Source organism: Zootoca vivipara, chromosome 16, assembly GCF_963506605.1.
Source record: "Zootoca vivipara chromosome 16, rZooViv1.1, whole genome shotgun sequence".
Taxonomy (NCBI): Eukaryota; Metazoa; Chordata; class Lepidosauria; order Squamata; family Lacertidae; genus Zootoca; species Zootoca vivipara.
The window spans coordinates 36,613,838-36,638,492 of record NC_083291.1 but is presented as its reverse complement, the minus strand read 5'-3'; the positions used below and the strand labels follow the sequence as shown (position 1 = coordinate 36,638,492).

General features: G+C 45.2%; 1 protein-coding gene across 2 annotated transcripts; it reads left to right on the top strand.

Moving 5' to 3' along the window:
* The first annotated feature begins 7,794 nt into the window (after positions 1-7,794).
* On the top strand, positions 7,795-23,993 carry TBC1D25 (TBC1 domain family member 25). 2 transcript variants are annotated; one of them, XM_035140337.2, is made up of 6 exons: positions 7,795-8,143; positions 11,535-11,644; positions 12,592-12,746; positions 13,672-13,796; positions 14,354-14,563; positions 14,779-23,993. In XM_035140337.2, exons 1-6 carry the CDS (start codon positions 8,060-8,062, stop codon positions 16,141-16,143), a joined length of 2,049 nt encoding a protein of 682 aa, XP_034996228.2. In that variant the 5' UTR covers positions 7,795-8,059; the 3' UTR covers positions 16,144-23,993. The 2 variants fall into 2 exon arrangements, with proteins under 2 accessions (XP_034996228.2, XP_034996229.2); XM_035140338.2 differs by having other exon boundaries at positions 7,796-8,143; positions 14,354-14,542.
* The last annotated feature ends 662 nt before the right edge of the window (positions 23,994-24,655 follow it).

The window sequence follows — 24,655 nt, the reverse complement described above, 5'->3', positions numbered from 1 at the left end:
ATTCAATTTTAATAGAAGCTACAATTGCAATTGAAGGTAACCAAGTGAGAGGTTACAGGCAAAGGAAGCAGTTTGCTACACTAGGTTTTTAAATATATTGCCTTAGGAACAGAGGTACTGGAGAGGATCCAAATTTTAGTATTTTTCAGAAACCCAGCAACTATCAAACCTATAACGCAAGTTTTCACCAAAAAGCCAGTAATACAATTTGGGTCAAATTCAATTTCTAATAAAGTCTCAGCATTTATGGATCATGTTTCCTGCCTTAAACAGACGTATCTGTACCCCAGGCAAAGAAAATTGGGAGCTACATGCCTCCTTTATCTACAGGATTTAAGGGTACAGACCTCTATTCCAAAATGTTTCACAATTGTGAGTTATTATGATTTTGTGTGGCCCTACTCTGGTCATTAGTGGAACAATCAGCCACCCCCTTATGTATGAGTAAAAATGGCCAGAGAGTCGGGATTCATAAGATTTCAAATATTTTCTCAGTCATTTCAGCCTTACCATTAACAGACAAAATTTCTGCCCTTTATGTACAGGAAAAAATGGTCAAGGCTCATCCTTCCTAATTCTGAATATGTTTGTGCTTAAATGTTTGCTGGACTTTTTTTGCTTAAAAATGGCTGGCAAAATGGTGAAAACCTCTATTCACTCCAATGCCTCTACCAGGCCGCCTCTACCATTGCCATCAGTAGATTGACCCTCAAAATGCCTTATTTGCTTTTTCACACTGCAATCAGCAAGGCAACTGTGACAGACAAAGGAAGCCGTTTTGATGCATCAGCTTTTAAAATGGGTATTCTAAATGGGTATTATACCTTAGGAACAGAATTACTGGCGAGGATCCAAAATGCTGGCATGTTTGTGGAACCTTCTGGATTTATACACATCTGAAGGAACAAAAACTCAACAATATTTTGGTGACCCTCTTCTGCAGTTGCCCAGGAACTACAATTAGGTATAATACTCTCACCCTTGGTTGGTTGCTTTTTGCTGCTGCTCCTTGTGGCTTTCTCAGTTATTTCCCCCTTTTTTGCTTCCCCCACAACCAATTCTTGATCCCAGTGGCTTCAAAACCTTTTCTTGTTCAATAGTTATTTCTCTCTTGGTGTCTTCATTCTTTTCAAACTTCACCAATCTGAAGTGGCTTCCGGAATGCTTGTCAGTTGCCTTGATTCCCATCAGGGAAAAGGGTGGGGTATTATTAAAATATAATAATAATAATAATAATAATAATAATAATAATAATAATAATAATAATAAATGCCTCTCCCTAGCTTCATATGCCAAATGCCACCACTTTTAAGCCAGCTGCTCAAGAGGGTTTGTTATTCTACTCCTTGGAAGCCACATTATAAATAAAATGAAGGTTTTTTTGCCCATTAGCGAAGGAGCTTTTCTCTAGCCCCCAACAAGCTATCACAAATGCAATGCAATGCATTTTTGTCAACAAGGCAACCTGAGCTAACATGAAATTAAAAGGAACTATGTTGTCTCCACCTCCTCTGTTTTGTTCTTTATCACATGCACAGCTTTCTTTCCCCTGGATCCCTACCCTTCTAACTTCTAAGTCTTACCTGTGTTAAAATCTTACCAATCTTGGTTTTTCTAACTTCTGGAGCGAGGTTCTGGAGCAAGTGGTCGCGGAGCAGATCCAGGTGCTCTTGGAAGAAGCTGATTTTCTGGATCCATTTTGATCAGGGTTTAGGCCTGTTTTGGCACAGAAATTGCCTTGGTCGCCCTGTACGATGACCTCTGTCGAGAGACAAGGCGCTCAGTGACCCGGAGTGCCTTCCATCAGCTTCGGCTGGTGCCCCTATCTGGCTACGCCCCTATCTGGACAGGGATAGCCTGACTACTGTTGTCTATCCTCTGGTAACCCGTTACTGGGGGTTTTTTTGGTGTTTTTTTTTTTTGTATTGAATATTTTATGTGAACTGCCCTTAGACCTTTGTGTGTAGGTCGGTATAGAAATTAAATAATGACGATATTAAGAATAGCTTCGGCAACAGAAACGCCAGCCTTTTTGTTATGAAATGGCTTCTCCAGTTGCCTTTTAAAAGAAAATTCTCCTGTTTTATCCATTTATGCTTTACTTTGCTTGAAGCAGACTTCTTTCCACCTACCCTTTCCTCTGCTCCTTTTTACATCCAGACTTGTTGGTTGGAAGGTAAATAAACTTTATTTTGCCCCTCACATTCTTTCATTTGTCTTAGTTTTCCCTTGGCTTTTCTAGTCATCAGGTGTATCTGCTTTTCTTGATTCTCTTTAAAATCTTCAGTCTTGGTATATTTATCAGTTTTCAGTTTAAATTTTGCTTGTCTAAGCTTTCTTTTGGGGGCTTTCTCAAAGTCCATCATTGTCCACAATTTACTCTCCCTGTTTTATTAGGATTAATTATTTATTGGTCTTCTATTTTCTTCCATTTTCCTTTTAATTTAAAATGTATTGCCTCTCCTAAAACTTTTTAGGGAGTTACTGAATTAAGATATCTATCTATCTATTTACCTTCTATCTAATCTAATCTATCTATCTATCTATCTATCTATCATCTATATCTATCATCATCTATCTATCTACAAGCAACATTTAAACTTGCCAATTAGGGAGATCACAAGTGAAAATTTGTTGTATCTCTTTTAAAAGTTGTATATAACAGCTCTGACCAGTGAGAGGGCTAAAACCAGTATTATAGCCAGGGACAGTCTCACTCACTAGACTCTGGCTCGATCCTTCCACCACCTGTTGGTCATAATGACACATAAAAAAGTCCCTTGGCGCATTAATACAGTGGATACAAATGTGTTTGTTTTCAACATAGGATCATTGCGTATGGGTGAGAAATTAGTACCGGCCCCACTCCCTAATAACAGGGTTGCTGGGGTACCAACTTGAATAAAATAGGGGGTGGGGCGTAAGCCCCGCCCTACACAATCACATGACACAGCACACACCATTTAAATGGTAATGCCCATCAACTTGTGTGTGTGGGTTGTGTGTGTCCTGGCCCATATATATGGGGAGTCTTAAGAGGAGTTAGCTCCTAAGCTGGGGTATGTGTCATTCCTGGATCAATGTCTTTGCTTGCTTGGCTATGTGTAGCACCTGCTGTGCCTTTTAATGGCATTTTGCCCATGTATCGCACTGATCCGAGCATTAAAGATTTTGGTAGACACTGCAGCCTGAGTTCGAATTCTTCTTTGAGTGGGAGGCAGGAGACTCTCCACAGTGTGCTTTTTGGGAGGTTCTCCTGATCCTCCCATAGCCAGTTTTTGGGGGGCTTGGGGGGATCTATGCTCTTCCCTTCCCTATACTAAGATGTTATTGTTCTTCCAATCACTTCTGCCCAGTTGTAATTGAAGGTGACAGCGTGAACAAACATCTCCTAAGGAATCGCAGGTAGAAAATGGTCTTTCTAGCTTTTTCTTTTTTAAAAAACAACAACACAAAGGCCCCCTCCGGCTTATGAGAATGTGACGGTGGAGGAGGACTTTTGAAGAATTTCAGCCCTCCAGGCCATGAAAACGGTGCACTGTGGACATTTTTCTTCAGTAGCCATCCTGTTGCAATCAATACAGTATGTGGAGCATGGCCTGTGTCTGTGTGCAATATGTTAGCTGCTGTACCTCTTTTTTAAGAACTCTCCTGGGAAATGCACATATACAGGCCTAAATACATATATTAAAAAATGAAATTGTTTTCTGACATTTCCAGAATGTTCTTGGACTTACAGTCTAGGCCAGTGTTTCTCAACCTTTTTTGGGCCACGGCACACTTGTTCCGTGAAAAAAATCACGAGGCACACCACCATTAAAAAAGTTAAAAAATTTAACTCTGTGCCGCCCTATATTATAATTATGACTGTAAGAAACACTTGCCAAATATTGCTTTCCGGCGGGTCAGCGTTTGTTATTGGCGGCCGCCAGGCACGTGACAATGCAAATCGCCCTTCTCGTCGCCGCACGTTGCGGCACACCAGCCAGCGTCTCACGGCACACTAGTGTGCCACGGAACAGCGGTTGAGAAACGCTGGTCTAGGCCAGTGGTGGCGGACCTATGGCTCACGTGCCAGAGAGGGAACTCAGAGGCCGTAGCTTCCGTGCCGGGATGGGGGAGGAGTGAGGAGGAGAGGAGGGCTGGGTTAGGGTTAGGGTAAGGATTAGGATTAGAATTGGGGTTGGGTCAGTGTTTTATGTTTTCTTGTGATTTGGATTTATTTGCGGTTGGTTTGCTTTTTTCAATTTGTTGTGTTGCTGCTTTTTCACAAGTTGCAAGTTTGTTGGCTTTGTGGTTTTCTGGAAAGTTTCAGTTTTCATTTTGAATGCAGCCCTGTGGCCCCCGCGCTGAATGAGGGAAAGCTGGGCTAGGGCAGCAAGAAAGGAGGCAAGGGGTGTCGCTGCCCCCACTTGCTCCACTTCTGAGAGATCCCCGCCTCCACTCCTGCTGGATCGGGGCTGCTCAGCTGGGGAGGTGCAGGCTCCGTCACACTTTCCATTGAGGGGTTCATGGCTGCACTCCCCTCAAGGGAGAAGTTTAAAGGAGCCCCCCACCTCCCCATGAAGGCAGCCTGGCTGAATAGTTGCTGGGGTTGGGGAAGGTGAAGGCAGCCAGGCACTCCTCAGCTTCCCAAAAAAAGTTCCAAAACTGGAACACTCATTTCAGGGTTTGAAGTGTTCAGTTCCAAGTAGTTCGAGAAGTAAGCTGTTCAAAAACTGAGGTACCACTGTATTTATTTCCCCCCAAATTGAATTGTATTTCTTTCCCCCAAATTGAACTGTACAGTATTTATTTTCCCCCCAGTGGTGATTTTCTTGAGTCAAAATGAATACCCCTAAACATTTTTTTAAGAAAAAAAGTACTGAGTTATACCATAAAAATTATATATCAATGGAAATATAATTTAATGAAGAATGTAATACAATAGCTTATTTGATTATTTATAATAATAATAATAAATTATTTATACCCCGCCCATCTGGCTGGGTTTCCCCAGCTACTCTGGGCAGCTTACAACAGAAAAATGAAATAAAATAATCTATTAAACATTAAAAGCCTCCCTAAACAGGGCTGCCTTCAGATGTCTTCTAAAAATCTGGTAGCTGTTTTTCTCTTTGACATCTGATGGGAGGGCGTTCCACAGGGCGGGCGCCACTACCGAGAAGGCCCTCTGGCTGGTTCCCTGCAACTTGGCTTCTCGCAATGAGGGAACCACCAGAAGGCCCTCGGTACTGGACCTCAGTGTCCGGGCAGAACGATGGGGTTGGAGACGCTCCTTCAGGTATACTGGACCGAGGCCATACAACAGCAGTCATAAAAAAAGAAACATGAAACATAGAAAAATGAGATATACAGGTTAAATTGCCATGTTGGCACTTTACGATAAATGTGTTTTGGGTTGCAGTTTGGGCACTCTATCTTTAAAAGGTTCGCGATCACTGCCTTAAGTGGTTAGGTGGTTAAACCAACTGAAAAATGTAATGAAGCTCTTTTTCTAGTTGTGTTACTTAAATTCTTGCTTTGATCAGTCTGAGGGTTAACTTGTAACTTTTCTCCACTTACTTTAAAGGCCGAGGAAGAGTTATGAGTGCAGGTTTAATTGATATTATCCTCACAGTAACTTTGTGAAATAGTTTTGGCGGAGAGACAGTTACCTGCGTATCTTAGAGCTGCATTTTATCACCTATGCTCCATCTATATTTTGTAAGAGTCTCTGGTGAAACACTCTTTCTGTTTCTCTTTTGGGATGCCTTTGATAAGTAGTTAGTATGTGCATGTATGCACGTGCTGTTCTTCCATCCCCTATTAACTCTCTATCCAGAGTGTTAATGCTAATGAAAATGGTTTGAGTTGGAGCGTTTCCACAATAAGTACATCCAGATCTATTGTGAAATAAAGCAGTTCTTTGAGTTTTCCAAAAGCAAACCTGCTGTAGTCAGTATGCTAACACACCCTGCTTTAAAAGCCAGCGCCATTGGCCAGTGGTGAGAGAAGATTGGCGTTGTGGAAGGCATGAAGTGGGGAAAGACTGATGTAAATAGCACGTGCACACTTGTGCAGTAGGTGAACCTTGGTGAACCCTGGTAGGGGTATTAAAGATATAGAGCAGGCATCCCCAAACTTCGGCCCTCCAGATGTTTTGGACTACAATTCCCATCATCCCTGACCACTGGTCCTGTTAGCTAGGGATCATGGGAGTTGTAGGCCAAAACATCTGGAGGGCTGCAGTTTGGGGATGCCTGATACAGAGTGAAGTCTCACTTGTTTTCAAGTGACATAGTGGCTATGCTTGCCAAGAGCATTTATCCTTTTTCTGCCTACCCCCTTTGTAGGGCTCAGGAGTGTTGGAATGTGACCTGCAGCTACTCTACTAACTCATGATAAGAGCCATCTCTGAGTCCCAGCTGCTGAAAGCCTCCCAGTGGAAAGCAGATGCAATCACAATCTCTGCCTGTCATGATGTTATCTTGCATAACAGATTATAACAGAAACAAAATAAAAAAATTCCTTCCAGTAGCACCTTAGAGATCAACTAAGTTTCTCATTGGTATGAGCTTTTGTGTGCATGCGCACTTCTTCAGATACACTGATACAGAAGTCACCAGATCCCCACATATAGGTGCTACCGGAAGGAATTTTTTAATTTTGTTTCGACTACACCAGACCAACACGGCTACCTATCTGTAACTAGATTAGAATAGAGAAATAAAACTCTATTAATGCTCTTATTTGTAAGCTGCGTTGTGTTCCCCACCAAAGGTGGGGTAAAAACATTTCTCTGTGCCACCTTTTAAACGCCTGCAAAAAACCTTTCTGTTCTGCCAGGCCTCTGTGGCAGTTAAGATTACAATCCACACAACCCTACTGGCTTGCTATTAATATATCCTATTTTTTATTCATTAATTGTTTATTTTTACGTTGTTGTAAATCGTTGTGATGTATCTTTATGATACAGTAGTATATACATATTTTCATAAATAAATACATCAAAAATTGCGTTGTGACATCCTCCGAAGGTTGCAGACTCTCCTTCCTTGGAGGTTTTTAAGCAGAGATCGGATGGCCACCTGTCATGGATGCTTTAGCTGCGATTCCTTGCAGGGGGTTGGACTAAATGACCCTCAGGATCTCTTCTATGATCACAGACCAATCCTGGTGCAATAAAGGCCCGTCCGTTATCCAAAGGGCGCTATTGTGACGTCACTGGCACAGCCCCCATTCCCATTGGCTTCAATGAACAAAAACGGCACGCCCCCCCGGCTTGGCCAGCCCCGTGGAAGCAAGATGCTTCCGCACACAGAAGCCAGAGGGAAGGGCCCTACGTAGGCAGCTCTCACCTATTTCTTTGTATCTATGGCTCGGACACGCGTTCCTGTTCGACCCGGATGCAGCTGGTCCCGCATCCAATCGCACGTGGACTCCGGGGTGACCCGGATGTTGTTGCCATTCACACAAGGATAGTGCTGTTCACTAGTTTCTGTTTGACCCGGATGTTGCTTGTCACGGCCCCTTTCCTGATTGGTTGGTCCTCTCATTTCCCCCCCCCCTTTCGTTCCGTCCGCGAGAGCCGCTTCCTCTTGACCCTTCCCTCGCCCCCCTGGCGCATTTCAGTTCCTCGGGCGGTTAAAGCACAGAAAGAGCGGGATACGCGCGCAAAAACCCGCAGAGGGGAAGAAGTTCAGCCGCCTCCTTCCTCGCAGTTACGCGCTTAAATAAAACACTTGAGCGAAGCGCAGCTTTGCGCTCTTGCGCCTTTAAGGCCGGGGAGGTGACGTCAGCGCGGGAAACGGCGAGGGGGCGGAAGTAGCCGGCGAGGGGGGAGGTCACGTGATGGAAGCGGCACCTCTCCGTCCGCCTGCCTCCCGCCTGCCTCGCGCGGGAGTCCCGGCAAAGCGAGGCGGCTGACTGCGCGGGGCCCTGTCCCCCCTCCTCCTCCCCCAGGGCGTGTGACGTGGAGGGGGAGGGGGCTACAACGGCCCCGGCGCGAGGCGCCTCCTCCCCCCGCCCTCACACACAAGACGCGCCACACACACAAGAAGGTGGAGGGGCCGCCGGGATGGCGGCGGCGGGGGCGCCTGGAGGGGGCGGGGCCGGGGCGCCAGAGGAGGAAGAGCACGAAGTGGTCCGCGTGCGGGTCAAGGTGAGCGGCCTGAGGGGACTCTGGGGAGGGGGAAGGGCTGCGACTTATGTCACAGGGGCCGGCGGAGGGAGCGGTGTGTGGCGCGACCGCGTTTCGTATTGAAGCGGGTTGTGGGGCGGAGACCTGAAAGGAGCCGCCCTTTGTTTCAGGAGGCATACGGCAGGCAGTGCCATGTAGCGGTTAGAGCAGCGTGGGAAACTACGGCCCTCTGACTGCTGGGTTTAGGTTTACAATTAGGTTTCTCGCTTGCCCTTTCAGCCACTTGGTCCTAGGGTGGGTTGCGGAGATTTAAAGATGGAATGGCAAAAGCAGAGGGTAAGACAGAGCATAGTGTGGTTCCTAAATATATGTGTGTGCCTTCGGCATTTCACGAAAACTGCAAAATGAAGGTGCCAGGTGCACCTCTGGGGAGGGAAGAGAAAACACTCCTGGGCCACCTACCTGCTGAACCTCTGAGGGCAGTGGAACTACCCAGAGACTCCCCTCTGCCGATCTTAACGCCTGGGAGGGTCTGTAGGGAAGATAGTGGTCTTTCAGGTATGCTGCTGAACTACGACCCCCATCACCCATGGCCATTGGCCATGCTGGACCATGGCATTGCTAAAGGGCCACCCGTTTCCCACTCCTGGGCTAGAGCTGAGCAGGGGCGAATTCCTGCTCAGCCTTTGAACTTACTGTCTTCCACAAGTCATTGCTTCAATGCAGACATCACACCAGATACTTTTTTATACTAGCCATGCTTCTAGTTCTCAAAGGGTTAGAGCTGCTTTCTTTCAGCTTGATGTACCTCTCATTGCTGTCAAATTGTGAGTGGCCTCCTTGGTGCAAGGATGTGGATACAAAGAACAAGTAGTGTGTTGGCGCTTTTACAGAGTTACTAGTTTAGGAACTTAGATGTGGAGAGAGAGATTAACTCGATCTCAGTGTGGAATGGGAATTCACACTTTTTAGTGCTTTATTAAAGGTAAAGGTACCCCTGACCATTAGGTCCAGTCATGACCGACTATGGGGTTTCGGCTCTCACCTTGCGTTATTGGCCGAGGGAGCCGGCATACAGCTTCCAGGTCATGTGGCCAGCATGACTAAGCTGCTTCTGGCGAATCAGAGCAGCACACGGAAACGCCGTTTACCTTCCCGCTTGGAGTGGTACCTATTTATCTACTTGCACTTTGATGTGCTTTCGAACTGCTAGGTTGGCAGGAGCTGGGACCGAGCAACGGGAGCTCACCCAGTTGCGGGGATTCGAACCGCCGACCTCCTGATCGGCAAGCCCTAGGCTCTGTGGTTTAACCCACAGCGCCACCCGCCTCCCTTTATTACTTTATTACTCTTTACTGAATTTAATAGTGGCTTCAGACAATCTGAGTATAAAACAATGTAAAGGAACTATTTCATTTCATAGAAGAAGAAAGAGAATGAGTTCACAATTGTTGATTCACTATACACAACCTCTTACAGGTTTGGAGATGATTTATTCTTTACAACAAGAAAGCCTTCAGTTACACACTTTCCAAAATAAGGACAACTTGAGAACTCTTGGGTCCCTCCCGACTATGATTCTTTGATTCTGTCCCTAATGGTTATACTAATCTATAACATGCTGATCTATAAAACACACATATTTTATACAGTCATACCTCAGGTTGCACGTTTTTGGGTTGTGCACCGCGCCAAACCCGGAAGTTCCGGAACGGTTTACTTCCGGGTTTCAGCACCTGCGCATGCGCAGGACCACCAAATCGCGACCCACGCGTGCGCAGACGCAGCGCTGTGGGTTGCAAACGTGCCTCCTGCATGGATCATATTCACAACCTGAGTGTCCACTGTACTCTGTCCATTTTGCAGTAGCTGCACCTGCTTCTCTTGTCAGGTTTCTAGCACCTGTTGCTTTGACAGTACAGTACAGTAATAGATATTTGGATTACATTTTGGGCAAATATTTCTCCCCTCAAATTTTTCTGTCAGGACTGTAATTAGTGCAGTGGAACCTCAGTTCCTGAATGCCTCTGTCATCATACATTTCGATTCTCAAACTCCAAAACCCTGGAAATAAATGTTTCCATTTTTGAACGTTTTTCAGAACCCGAATGTGTGACACAGCTTCCGCTGAGTGCAAGAAACTCTTGCAACCAATAGGAAGCTGCACCTCGGTTTATGAACATTTCAGAAGCTGAACAAGTTTCTGGAACGGATTTCGTTTGAGAACCGAGGTTACACTGTATTTGGTTTTATACTAGTCAAAAGTGTTATTTTGGCAGACTGATGTAAGCATGCTTGGGAATAGGTTCAACTGAGTTCACTGGCTTGTTTCCTGGTAAAGCTTGTTTACTCACCTTGGAAGTATGTTGATTGATTCAGTGGGATTATCAAAACAATATACTTAGGGTTGTGCAGTTAGTTTTTTAATCGGAAGCCACTGTTTTGCTAATAATAATAATAATAAATTTATTATTTGTACCCCACCCAACAGACTGGGGGTAGCCCTATGTCTCTGTGGCTATAAACCTTCTGTAAATGATATAATCTGGACCATACTCCGGACTGAGTTAAGATCTGCTCACTCCATCGTTTCTGTTTAGCGTGAAGAGATGACATTGTACGGTATCTGGAAGTAGCCAAAAACCATTTTGGACCCTTTTGCTTTTGTGTGATGTTGAAAGATTATTGCCAACCTTGTAGCTACAATAGCTGAGTGATAGCTCAAATGTTTTGTAAGTTTCAGGTCACGTGTTTGGCCCCCAGTATCCCTGGTTACAAAATATTGAGAAACACATCTGTGTATGAGATCTACCTTTCCCACTAGTAATCTTTCCAGTGGTAAATCTGATGTAAAAGAGCTGAATTTGCCCCTTGATAAAGTCTAGGTTGATAAGAAGCAAGTTGCACTGACCAATCTACTTCAGAAGGCCTACTTTTGTGAGAGAGATTGTCAAGCACTTAGCTTGGTGTAACTCCGTTGATGTAAATGGAATTGCATCAGTTCATGGTCAGTGAACTATCCCCTTTGTGTATTAATACACTAACAATAGAACCATTCGTTGTTCCTCTCTTGTCAGGGTTATCCTAGGGGAAGGATCTGTTCTTTGGTCTGTAAAGTATCAAGCTTATGTGTTTGGTATATATAGATAGCATTCAAAGGGCTGTTTTCACTGAGGGTAGAACGATCCCTTAGAACTTAGTATCATTGTGGTAGAAAAGCACGAGTGTGTTGCTGGTGGTGTGGAGATACGGAGACAAGCTTTTAATTTTTTGTCAATAGGGAAATTGAGAGATTATAGTTGGATGGCATTCTGAACTTGTTTTCCCCAACCTCTCAATTACTGGGTTCTCTGCTGTCTCCAAGTTATAGGGTTGGTTCTTTGGTCCTGCTTACTTTTTGTAATCCTTTCAGAAATGTGAAGGCTTCTTGCAACCTGAGTTCCGTACCTTTGCTGTGGACCCACAGATCACCTCACTGGATGTATTGCAGCACATCCTCATCAGGGCATTTGACCTAAATGGGTGAGTCTGGGAAGAGGATAGAAAATATGGAACTGGGTAGTCCCGACTTTTAGCTCCCATGCTACTTTCCCACTAAATGAAAACGGGGTCAGTGAAGGTGGAGCTGAGAGACGGAGCTTCTGTTTTCATATCTAGGAGGGGAATGAGGTTTGGAGGGACATGAGTAAAAGTGACATGAGAACAGGAAGCCTTGCATTCCTTTCCCAGTTCTGAAATCTTCTGAAAGCTGATTTCATGTTCAAAGGGGAGCCTCTCATACCAAGGGATGTCCTCATAAGTAAGGAGACGGAGAGTGGTTAAACTCTGGATCACCAGTCCTCTGTCATTTCAAATAAACATGAACAATCTTTACCTTCATTATTATTAACAGCTTCCGTTTTCAGTAGTGACTTAGAGTTACAGTACAATAATAATTAAAGAAGCACATGGTAATATCCAACAAATCATTTTACTACTTTCTTCTTTGCTTGTGAGAACTAAACAGTTACCTCATGCAGAGAGTGAGATAGTTTCCCTTGCAGAAAACCCCCAGATGTTAGCACAACAAGGTGCTAAGTCTGGATGGGATTTAGCTGTTATGTCCTGGGTAAGCCAGACCTGATTTCATCACATGTATATAAAAGCTGGACAGCCTGTCTGCCACACACACAGTAGGAAACTTTGTCCTGAGAGCCACTTTACATGTAATAGATCTTGTTTTGGTGTGGGACGCAGCATGCATGCTTCTTGTACAGTTGTGAATGATGAAGGCACATATATTTGCTCCACTGCATGCATGTACCATGTCTACCTGCAGTGAATTAAACATATTCAGCAACTGTGACTGCATATTGTTGTTTTCTAAACAACATCAGGAGAACAGCCATGTAGGTTCCATTAAACAAAAGAGGTGTCCTGTTTTAAATGCAGGGAAAGAATATGAAAATGTCTGTCTTTACTCACCTTAGGAAGAAGAATTTTGCCATCAGCTATATGGGCCGAGATAAGCAAGGCCAAGAATCATATTTGTCATTGATGTCAGATTGGGATCTGGGCATGGCCTTCGCTGGAGCCTCCAAGCCTTACTTGCAGCTCAAGATAGACATCAAGCCCTCAGAGGATAGTAAGTAACACACACACACACACACACACACACACACACACACTGAACAAGATAGCTGGGAGTCTTGGTTCCAGTCCTTGCACCCCTTGGTCCCATCTCAAGTCCTCACTTGGTTCCGTATGCTATGGACATGTCCAAGGAATTCAGTTCTTTTATCTTCTCTGCCAGTGTTGTTTTCTCTTGTAGAAATGTTACCTGATTGCTGCTGTAAAGAAAGTAATGATTTGAATCACTTGATGTTGATTTAGGTACAAAATGAAGCATCAATTTACTGGAGACTCTGAGGGGAAAAAAATCTTAGGGCTGAAGAGGGGGGATTGACTATGCCCCCCCCCCCAAATACCTTTCCAACTCTGGCTATTGCATATTGCTCAGTTTACTTTAGAACTCCCTGTTGCCTTTTTATAGAGTGCAGTTTGATCACTCCCATTTATGGGTGGCATGCAAACCTTTTTTCAGACTTTATGGATTCTCTGTTTGCAACACACGAGTGCAGAATTTGATACTGACTGTAGAATCCAGTCCCCTGTAACTCATCCTTCTCTTCAAAGCAAATTTCTAGGTCTTTTTGATACATATGTTGTTTTCAAGCATGTGATTATGCTGGCTTATTATCCAGCAGAAGCAGAATTGACCCTTCACGGCAGAAGCAGAATTATGTAAAATAAGCAAGAATGTGTAAATGTTAATACTTTGTTTTCATCATGTATACAGATCATGGAACTCTACTTTGCTTTATGCTCTTTTTTTTTTCTTTTTAAAGTGAGGTATCCACAGCATGATTATTTTGTTTGTGTCCTTTCTGTAGCACTTCACAACATGCAGTGAGATTTGATCCTGTGAAATTATGCTGGGTGGTGGTGAGGGAATGGCAGGTACTGGGCTTGAGGAGTTGGCTCATGTCATTGCCAATATATTCTCTTAGGCCCCCTGCTAGAAGACTGGGACATCATCAGCCCCAAGGATGTGATCAGTACTGACCTGCTGCTGGTGGAGAAGCGGTCTCTGGCAGCAGCAGCCCTGCCCTTCACTCAGTCCATCATCTCCCAGGTAAGCTATAAGAGGATGATTCTTTTGACTTAGACTTTCATGATGTGATGTTCCACAAACAAATATCCAGGAGGTACTTCTTAACTCCTTGGATGGAAAGAGGCAGAGAAACCAGTTCTAACTTCTATTACCTTCCAGCATAGCTCTATTCATGAACCACAAAAGATCCAGTTTGTCTCCATGGCAGCTTTTTTGGCTCGGAAGATTAACTCCCTCTCCTAAACTACAGGGGTGACCCTAAAGCCAAGATATAACTACATACATATATACAATGTCTGAGGCGGGTTGCCCGTTCTCTTACCTTTGTGTTCAGTATCTGAAGAAGTGTGCATGCACATGAAAGCTCATACCTATGACAAACTTAGTTGGTCTCTAAGGTGTTACTGGAAGGATTTTTTTATTTTGTTTTGACTGCGTTAGACCAACACGGCTACCTACCTGTAACTTTGTGTTTTAAGTTACTGAACTCATGCTGTAGAACTTACAAGTTCTTTCTTTTGAGCATGGTTGTGTACAGGTTACTTTCTGACCTCAGCATTACTTTTGTCAACTGGCAGGTGGGCAGGACACTGTCTAAGGTCCAACAAGCACTCAGCTGGTCCTATGGCGAGGATGTCAAACCTTTCAAGCCCCCGCTGAGCGACTCCGAGTTCCACACGTACCTGAACCATGAAGGGCAGCTGACAAGACCTGCAGAGCTGCGTCTCCGAATTTTCCACGGTGGAGTTGAGCCCTCTCTACGCAAGGTGGGGATGGGGATTCTGGAGGTCAGTTTTCTGCCTCGAGAGACAGGCATGTGCTTAAGGGGGCCAGGGCAAGGCTTCTTTCCCTTTGCTCCCACTCTGAGGCCATTTGTCTTGACCTTGGCATGCATGCATGTCCGCTGCTCTGAGGGTGGGTGTCTTCATGTAACTGATCCTTCAGCTTGTTGCCATTGATGGGAAAAGCTGTCCCGGTGTTAAGTCATCCCTGTTTCCCACAGGTGGTTTGGCGATACTTGCTAAATGTCTACCCTGATGGGTTGACGGGTCAGGAGCGCATGGATTACATGAAGCGGAAGACTCGGGAGTACGAGCAGCTGAAGGGGGAATGGGAAGCTCGCACCAGCCCCGAGGACCTGGACTTCATTCGCAGCAACGTGCTGAAGGACGTTCTGCGAACAGATCGCACCCATCCCTACTACGCAGGCTCAGATGACAACCCCCATTTGACAGCCCTGCACGACCTCTTGACCACCTATGCCGTCACCCACCCACAAATTTCCTATTGCCAGGGCATGAGTGACATCGCCTCCCCCATTCTGGCTGTCATGGACAACGAAGCTCATGCCTTCATTTGCTTCTGTGGCATCATGAAACGCCTGGAGGGCAATTTCCAGGTGGATGGTGAAGTCATGTCAGTGAAGTTCTCCCACCTCAAGCTTCTCCTCCGCCATTCAGACCCAGAGTTCTATTCCTACCTCCTCTCCCGGGGCGCTGATGACCTCTTCTTCTGCTATCGCTGGCTGCTGCTGGAACTCAAGCGTGAGTTTGCCTTTGAGGATGCCTTGCGCATGCTGGAGGTCACCTGGAGCTCCTTTCCTCCTGACCCTCCTGAGAAGGAAGTGGAGTTGGTGGGCCCGCCGGCCAGGCCTGGAGACAGCAGCCAGCCTGTTCGAAGGAGACACATGTTGCGTCCAGCTTGCAGTTTTGAGGCAGCTGGGGACCAACCCTGCCAAGGGGCAGTTTCTGATGAAAAGACACTAGTGAAACAGTCTAGCTTTGGGGAGTTCAAGTATTACAGCACTCATAATGAGGACAGCTCAGAGGATGACCCATCGCCCAGATTTCAGCGCTCAGTAGAAGAGGACGAGGACTGTAGCAATGAGCAGGATCCATTGATCCAGACAACTAACGTGGCCAAGTCTTTTTCTGCTCCATCCCTTCGGGCCCTGACTCCACCCTCTCGAGACTCGGCCTCCTCCTCAACCAACGGCAATGAGGAAAGCCAGTCGGATGAGGAGAAGGGGGACTCGGTGGTTCACACCCCTTCCTCTCCCTTCCGTGGAACTGCTGCTCCTTCTCCTGTTGCCGCAGTCAGCCTGCCACCCCCACAGGAGTTTGGCAGAGGCAACCCCTTTGTGCTCTTCCTGTGCCTCGCCATCCTCCTGGAGCACCGAGACCATATCATCAAGAACAACATGGACTACAATGAGCTGGCCATGCATTTTGACCGCTTGGTCCGCCGTCACAACCTGAACAAGATCCTCCATCGCGCCAAGGCCCTCTTTGCCAACTACCTGCAGTCTGAAGTCTGGGACTCTGAAGAGGGTGATGAGGCAGCAGCTGAATCTCCTGCCGCGTTGTGACCCCCACCCCACCCCTCTTTTCTTCTCCTGACATGTGGGGACTGGTTCCCTGCTGCCATTATGGTGCAAGCACCGATGTGGAAGGGTGAACAATGAGTAATCCATCTTGGGCTCAGCTCTACAGTAATCTTCATGGGAGGTGGCCTGGAGCAGCTAAGTTGGATTGTCCCACTCAATACACCTTCTGTGTCAAATGTACTCTGTTTTTATCTATCTCTTTGTGCAAATACCTTGGCAGAGATGTTCCATCTATCTCCTGTGCCTCCTACCCTTCCAAGTGCTAATTATCTTCCTGGGAAGATCTACCCTAGAGCAGCCAGGTTTTACACTCTGTTAGCCCCTTTCCCTCCTCCTAGTCAATACTTGACATGCATTTCCCCCTCTTATCTACCCACTTACTAATGTCCTCCTTAGAATGTTGGTCACTAAGCAATCAAGATTGATTTCTGACCCTTCTGTAACCTGGTCTCTCCTGTTCTGGGCAGGTTTGCCAAAGGCATTTTAAAATCTTGATGTGACCTTAATTTCCTTTATACTGCGGCGGGTTCTGCTTGGCAAAAAACCCTGCACATACGCCTCTCTGCAAAAACTTGCCTTTTATGCTGAGTTAGTCAAATGTTTTTGCCCATTTGGGTTTTTTAAAAGCACTTTATTTTCTCTATTATTTTGTTCATTCCTCTAGTATCGCCTTTCTGTTTTAGCTTGAAAGCGCTTTTTAAGAACTGAACTCGCAGCCTTGAAAAAATATGCTTGGTGTGTTTAAAAGTGGACTTGTAACACCCCATTGCCCTTACTGGCCGATTTTTAATCTGAACAGGTTGTCCTTTTTTAAATTGGACCATCTCAGTGGTCTTTTGTGAATTAACTACTCACGGGGAGTCAACAGTCTAGTAAAAGAGTGGATTGGGAGAGTTGAATGAAGTCTTGATGCCACAGTGCCCTTATAGATCTTGCTCTAGGGTAAGTAATACCTTGTGTCTGGCTCGCACACTTTCTCTTAACTAGCGATCTCCTCAGCTGATGTATCATCCAAGATTTGCTTGCTGTAAAAACAGTCATTGCCTGGTCAGGTGGGTTTTGTTTCCAGTCTCTTTAACTGGCTTTCTTATTTAAACACAGGTTGCCAAATTCTTAACAATGGTTTCTCTATGCATCTTTAGCTTGCAGGGCAGGATTGCGCTGGAACATGTAGCAACAGATTCTGTATCATTAGACAGAGAGAACTCAAGCTGCTTCTAGTCTTAATGCATTAATCTGAAGTCAAATAGTAGCAAATGGTAATAGTGTTTGCCTCTTGATAGAGAAAAGGTGTTTTGATTATTGAATCTCCATTCTTGCTGTTTCTAGGTTAAACTGGAAACCAAATCACTTGTGACCCTGTATTAAAACGGTTTGATTATTGAGAGTTGATACCTGAATAGGCTGTGCTGCTACCTTTCTGCCTTGGAACAGACTGGGTGGGAGATGCCATAGATGGGACAAAAGTAGACTGTGCTGAATACTGTTCAGTCAGTAGCACCACTTCTTTTCCAGCCAAAAGGTGCATTGTTGGGGTCTCACTCTGCTTCAAATGAGCAAAATGGTCCCTAAAGGCCATTGGAAATATTCATTTGTTTTAACTCCAGTGTTAGGGTTCAGTTTCCATTTTAGATGTGCAATTCCTAGATTCAGTGGCAAATTATTTTGAGACTCCCCCTCCCCCCTCTTAATTTTGGGGGGTGCCACAGTGTGCCCTGTTCTGCCCCCCCCAATTCCTCCATGTGTTCATTTGCCTGCCTTAATTCACAGCTAGCTGTAGCTAAAAACCCCAGGGTGGGTTTCAACTAACCAGTTCTACTGTGGAAACGTGTGTAAGGACATCTGCCAGCACAACAGAGCTTCCCATTACCTCATCCACACATCCTGAAATTTGCTCTGAGGGGTCAGGAGAATCCCCAGAACAGCATGCCGGGGGGGGGGTAAGAAGAGAGCGGTCATTCTGTCCAACAAACTGAATGATTGCCATAACACTACATTAAATTCCTGCTCCAGACTAGAAATTTTGGGGGAGAAGCTTAGAAAAAGGATATACTGGAAGGTGGGAATGAGGTGAAGCTTATCAGGCCATGACATCTTGTCTAGCCAGAGCAGCCTTTGTACGGACATGGGCTTTTAAATCTCTGCAGGTCAAGAGCAGAAATCAGCAGGGGCCACAAATGAGGCTTGCCACCAGCAGCGAGGTCTTAAGCAGCTTCCTTTCTTGATTGGTTGGAGCTAGGTGAATTTTAACAACCTGAGAACCATCAGAGTCAATAAGAGAAAATCAAGCATGGCTAATTAAAAGGGACTTCAGATAACTCGGTGCCACAGAGGCATCTGTACTTCATGTGGGGGGTGGGATGCAGAACTGCAAGTCCTGTCTATATTTTTTTAAAGGCGCGAGCTCATTCTTTTAATGAAATGTCCACTAGAAGGAGCTGTAGCTTAGTTTAAAACAATGAAGCTACATTGGAGGAGGTCTGCACCCTTTCACCAATTCCTTCCATATTAATACTGATGGCAGGCGGCAGTAGAGGTGAAGAACAATTAATCAGAAGGCATAAGTCCTTTTGAGAACAGAAGTCAAGGAAAGGTAGAATAACCACTTTTGGAGCTACATCCATGACATATTGTCCTTATTTATTTTTTAAAAAGTTGATTTTGGATGAATGCAGAGTCTCTAGCTTGGCTTGCCAAAGGTGGATCATAGACACACACACACACACACACACACACACACACACACACACAAACAATATGGTGGGTTGCTTCCTACAGGATGCTGTTGGAGTCACTGTGTCTGAACCAAGTCTCCTTGGTTATTTAACTTCCAGGATGCCCCTACATTATAATCAAGATACATAGTTCCCCTTTACATTGAGGACAGGATGCACACCAGCTCCCAACCCTTTGGCCAGGCTCAGAAAACCTTTCAGGATTGTAGTCCTCAAAGTCTGGCGGTTTTAGGATGATTGTCTTCCTCTGCCTGCCTGCCTCACCCCCCCCCCAAATACTGCACCATGAAGAACTGAATCAACTATCTGAATAATATAATGACTTTAACTGACATTGGAAACGTGATTGGTTTATTAACAAGGGGATTGGTGGGGAAAGAGGCGTTGCTTAATTAGTATTACTTGTAGCTTTAAGGTGTGCCTGGACATTATTTGCTTTGGGAATTGGGAGATGACCCCTTGCTACACTTGTCTGAGCCCCTGTTCCTCCTTGCTCTTCTCTTCCCTCCTCCCCTACTTCTGCCACCACCACGCACCCCCCCCTCCTGTTCCCTCTGTGTGCCTCAAGCAAAGGAATCTTGCCATGAGGCAGCTGCCCCATGGAAGAAAGACCTGACCCACTGGGAAGCTTTCCTAACTAAAATAACCAGGATCTCTTTTTTTGTGTGCCGCTCCTGTTAGCATCCATGAAGTCTGCACAGGAGAACTTCCTGGTGGATGTTCATTTAATAAAGGGTAGTGATGATAATGTGGAGGCAGCATGTATGGCTGTATCTCAAATCCACTAGGGGGCAGTCTTTCTTATCACAGGGGTGCGGTACATTACTAAACTCCATCTCTAATCCCTAATTTCTGCTTTCGTTGTACCTTGCCACTTCCTGGCAAGCCAAGCAGAAGTTTCACACGCTGTGACGTAAACTCCATTTTCCGTTATTCCACCTCTGGAGACTTCTTGCTTAACTTGGTGCTGATGGTCAGATTCCATTGGAACAGGACCTTATCCAAACTTGTTGCTCTGTGTTATATTTATAACTGTGTGCTTTTACTCTGCCTTTTGTATTAGTTGTGTGCTGCTTATTTATTTTGCAAGCTTTTTGGTGGCTGGGATGTGTACACAAACACAAAAGGTGTTGAAGGAGGGCTGTCTGGCTTTCAGGACCGTTTGTGCCAGAATCCCACTGCACATGTTTGGCCTGGTTTTTATTTTTTGTGGGATAATTTATATAGGGCTTCCCACCAGCCCTGAACAAAGTTATTCAAAGAGCTAAAGCCGAAGAAACACCTTGTTCAAAATTATCTGAGTGAAAATTCAAGATATAAGGGTGTCCGATAATGTTCGTAGGCAAAAGATTTGGGATTACAAGAGTTGAGGTATTGAGTTGGATTTCTGTGTGGCTTTCATGAGAAAACATCTCAGTGGATTGTGTTCCCCTTTCAACAGTTAGGAGGTAGAGTGCCATTTTTATTTTCTCCCAGTGGCACCAAAATGTGTTGAGTTTATCCTGTATATTTTCAAAGATTTGGAAGCTTAAATTTGTGTTCACCTGCTGAGAGAATTGAAGCATATGAACTGCTTGTTAATCCAGCCCCTCTTTTGTAGATCTTGAAGCCTTTAACAATGTCCAGCCTACGTTCAGAGTCCAGCCTACGTTTATGCCTCTGGGACAAGTTTGCCTCATTCTTCTTCATAGCTTTGCTGACTCCAAATGGGGTCCAGTGGGGTCAGGGAGTCACCTCCAGCCAACCCAATTTACAAATGAACTGAAAAGGAACAGCAAGTAGATTGGGTGGCAAGAAGCTGGGCCGTAGCCTTTGGAGTTCAATCTCTTCCCCCACCCCACAATCCCCCCCCCTCATGAGATGTGGCATTCATAGTGCTATGTGCTTGAACGGGTCCATCTTATTTAAAACATTTTTGTCTCATATATGCGTGCAACTTCTTTCCATTTTTGATCCCCTCTTAAAGTGTAATCATTCGACTCAAATGGCCCTTTTCCTTCAAGGCCTCAGGCACTTTTGTCTCTCCTTATTTTAAAGCTGATGTGATAAAGGAATGAAAATCTAAATAAAGCAGTGCTGCTTGCTGATTTCATTCAGAGCTGCTTTGGTCTGCCTGGTCTGCCCAGACAGAAATAATGGTGTTGGACAGAAAACAGCAGGTTTCCAGCCCTAGAGGCTCACAGGCAGAGATGTGATGAGACAAGGGAGTGAACAGTTGGTAGACAACATATTGTAAGTTGATACACACTAAAACAGCACAGATAAAAAATGTGGACCTGTGTTAAAAGTCAAAATGGGGAAATTCTTTTTTTAAAAATAAAAATCTGTACCAAGAAAAGCTGAATCTGTTTACATGGAATAAACTTCTTCCAAGTAATTTATATAATTGCACTTTAGGTTACTTGTTGGATTTCTTCCTGTTGTGCAGTTGTTTAAAAGTACCAGAGCCAGCTTTTCCTTCCAACAGGGTGAAGTGACCTGCCTGAGGTGGTACAGGAAGTGGAAAGAATCTGTCTGATGGATGAAGGCAGGACTTGGTGTCTGAATGGTGCAACCAGACTTTAAAATATTGGCCATGGTGTGTCAGAGGGCACCATTCGGCCCCCTGCTTCAGACAGCAGAAATTCCATAGGCAACACTGAAGCTACAGATCTTTCGGCAGTGACAAACATGGCAACCCTATTCAGGAAGGATTCAATATTTGATTTATATCCATAAAAGCTTGGTACCTGGAGAGTTGAGCTGCCAGCAGCGAAACTATATTTTGTAGATAGCAAATACTTTGCTAGATTCTGTGGGCTGCGGAAAATAATTTGACTGTGGTTGATACTGGACTGGATTGCAACCATAAGGAACAAAAGGCCAGTGTTGTTAAACTTTCATAGAATCTATCATAGTTAACTGAACACCTACAGTTTATTACTGAATTTGCTTAGGGAAACAATAGTACTCCTTGGTTCGAATCCCCGCGATGGGTTAAGCTCCCATTGCTCGGTCCCAGCTCCTGCCCATCTACCAAATTCTGCACCAGCTGAACTTCCTGAACTGTCTTCAGAGGCAATCCCACATATAACACGTTGTAGTCTGACCTAGAGAGGTTAGGGAATTGGGACAAATGCTGGAGCTGCAAATTGGGTGTCCAGACTTTATTCGGACCACTGTCAGAGGAGCCAATATCACCATGATGGCAGCAACTTTGGGACTTGCAGCCTGTCTTATCCTCGCAATTTTACATAATGCCTACCTTCTGCCCAACTGGCTCCATCTTGCAGTCAGCATGGAAGTAACTACAGTCAAACCTTGGTTGTCGAATATAATCCATTCCAGAAGACTGTTCAACTTCCAAAGCGTTCAACAACTGAGGCGTGGCTTCTATTTGGTTGCAAGAGCTTCTTGCACTCCAAGTGTAAGTTGTGTCAAATGTTCGGGTTCCGAAATGTGCAGAATTTGGTAGCCAGGTTGCTCACTGGAGTAAGATGGTTTGAGCATATTACACCGATCCTGGCTCAACTGCCAAGTAGTTTCTGGGCCCAATTCAAAGTGCTGGTTTTGACTTATAAAGCCCTGAACCGTTCTGGACCACAATATCTCAAGGACCACCTCTCCCCACATAAACAGTTCACCATCTGAGACCCTTCTTTGTGTGCCTATTCCATGAGAGGTCTGGAGGGTGGCAACATGAGAACAGGCCTTTTCTGCAGTGGCTCCCCATTTGTGGAATGCCTTCCCCAGGGAGGTTTGGCTGGTGCCTTCATTATACATCTTTAGGCACAAGGCAGAAACAGTTCTCTTTTACCAGGCCTTCAGCTAATTAATCTGTGGCTTTTAAACGTGGGGTGGGGTGATTGTTTTTGTTTCTTACTGTGTTATGTATTTTTGTGTTTTTATATTGGAAAACTGCCCAGTGATTCTCAGATGAAAGGCAGTATAGAAATAAAAAAACCTCAAATGTAAAGAGCAAGCTGTATTGTGAACTGGGGTTCACCCCTTTTATGAACTACAGGGTCAGTCCTAGAACACCATGTGAAGCAGAGTCTGTGAAAAATTGCCTTCCTGCTACTCGTGAGAAACAGGTAACTAGGCTACGCACTGAAGCTCCAGGCAGACCTTTGGCAGCCAAAGAGGGTGTCCCTCCCAGGAAGATTTCAGCCCTGGCCTGGCACTTCCCTCTCTGTAACTGGCTGTTGATAATAGGAAGAAGCGACATGAGAGTTGGCAAATAGTAAAGGGCATGAACCTCTTCCACATCAGAGCTTAAGGTTGGTGATACGAAAGCAAACAAAGCGTTCAGTGATCGGTTGTTATGAGAAGCTGCGGGACTGAAATTTCCTTCATCAAACTGGATGACAAGTTCTTTATGTTGTCTTATCTTTTTGTATTCATCATAGCATTGCGCACAACAAAACACTTTACAGAGTAGTTGGTGCAGCCAAATCCCAGTGACAGTTTCTCAGGGTTTGCGTAAGGACTTGTGGTAGGTCTCTAATCACAAACAACTAAATGGAGTAGGAATTGTCCAGGATTTGACATTTGCTGCTGCAGCAAATGATTAGGACTATATTGTTGGCATCCGTCTGTCTCGAGAGACAATGGAGTGCTCCTCTGGGGGTGAAGTCAAGCCACTGCATGAGCAGTCCCGAAGTCACAAGCCTGGGGTCCTAGGGTGCCCAGACGGCAGGACCCCTCTCTCAGCCTCGCTGATGTGGTCCAGAAGAAAGCAGAGCAATATGTTTGGCACCAGCTTGGCTGCAGGAGTTGCAGGAAGGAGGCGTACAAGGCACCATCCAACCACCTTAGGGACTCCACTCTGGGTTTGTGTAGGTTTACTCCTTAGCTTTTTCTTCTCCTGAAGATATCCTGTAAGGCAGCGGAGGGTTAGTATTGTGTGGTGGGTATTCAGTGATTTCAGCCCGGTGCAGATTATAAGATGGAGGCGAGGATCTGGTACAACATCTCTTCAAAGAACAGGTAAGAGCAGGGGTCCCCAAACTAAGGCCCGGGGGCCGGATCCAGCCCAATCGCCTTCTAAACCCGGCCCACGGACGGTCCGTGAATCAGCATGTTTTTACATGAGTAGAATGTGTCCTTTTATTTAAAATGCATCTCTGGGTTATTTGTGTGGCATAGGAATTCGTTCATATATTTCCCCCCCCAAAATATAGTCCGGCCCCCCACAAGGTCTGAGGGGCAGTGGACCGGCCCCCTGCTGAAAAAGTTTGCTGCCCCCTGGGTAAGAGCCAGAACACAGGAATGGGGAAAACGGGGGCTTATATAATAACAGAGGACTAGCAGGGGAAAGATACATTTTGGCGGGAACCAATGGCACGGATTCCCTCCCGCAGAAACCAATCCGGCAGAGGATCCAAATCCTGCACCCTGAACCAGCAAACGATAGACGTTCCCGTTGGAACTTGTACATTCAAATAAACTCTGTAATACAATACAATAAACTCTATATTACAATACATACTTGGCCGTGCTATTACTTTAATACACAAGAGTTAGGATCAGATTTTTCTTTCCCCTAGATGGCCTCCCTTCCCAGGTTGACAAGCCCCATCTGCCCCTCAGGGCCATGTGCACATCTTATTTAAAAGAATATTCAAGGGTGATATACATGTGCTGTATGCAATATGTAAATAATTCCATATATACAGCATACGTTTCAAGCACATCCACCCTGCAAGGATCCTGGGAATTGTAGGTTCAACCTCAGAGCTACACTTCTCAGTACCCTTAACAAACTAGCGATCCCAGCA

Bases quoted from the DNA above. Each gene is read 5' to 3' on its own strand.
- TBC1D25 (XM_035140337.2), top strand. From the start codon at position 8,060: ATGGCGGCGGCGGGGGCGCCTGGAGGGGGCGGGGCCGGGGCGCCAGAG. The intron at 11,645-12,591 runs GTGAGTCTGGGA...TACTCACCTTAG, and splicing joins AGGGCATTTGACCTAAATGG to GAAGAAGAATTTTGCCATCA. The intron at 12,747-13,671 runs GTAAGTAACACA...ATATTCTCTTAG, and splicing joins CATCAAGCCCTCAGAGGATA to GCCCCCTGCTAGAAGACTGG.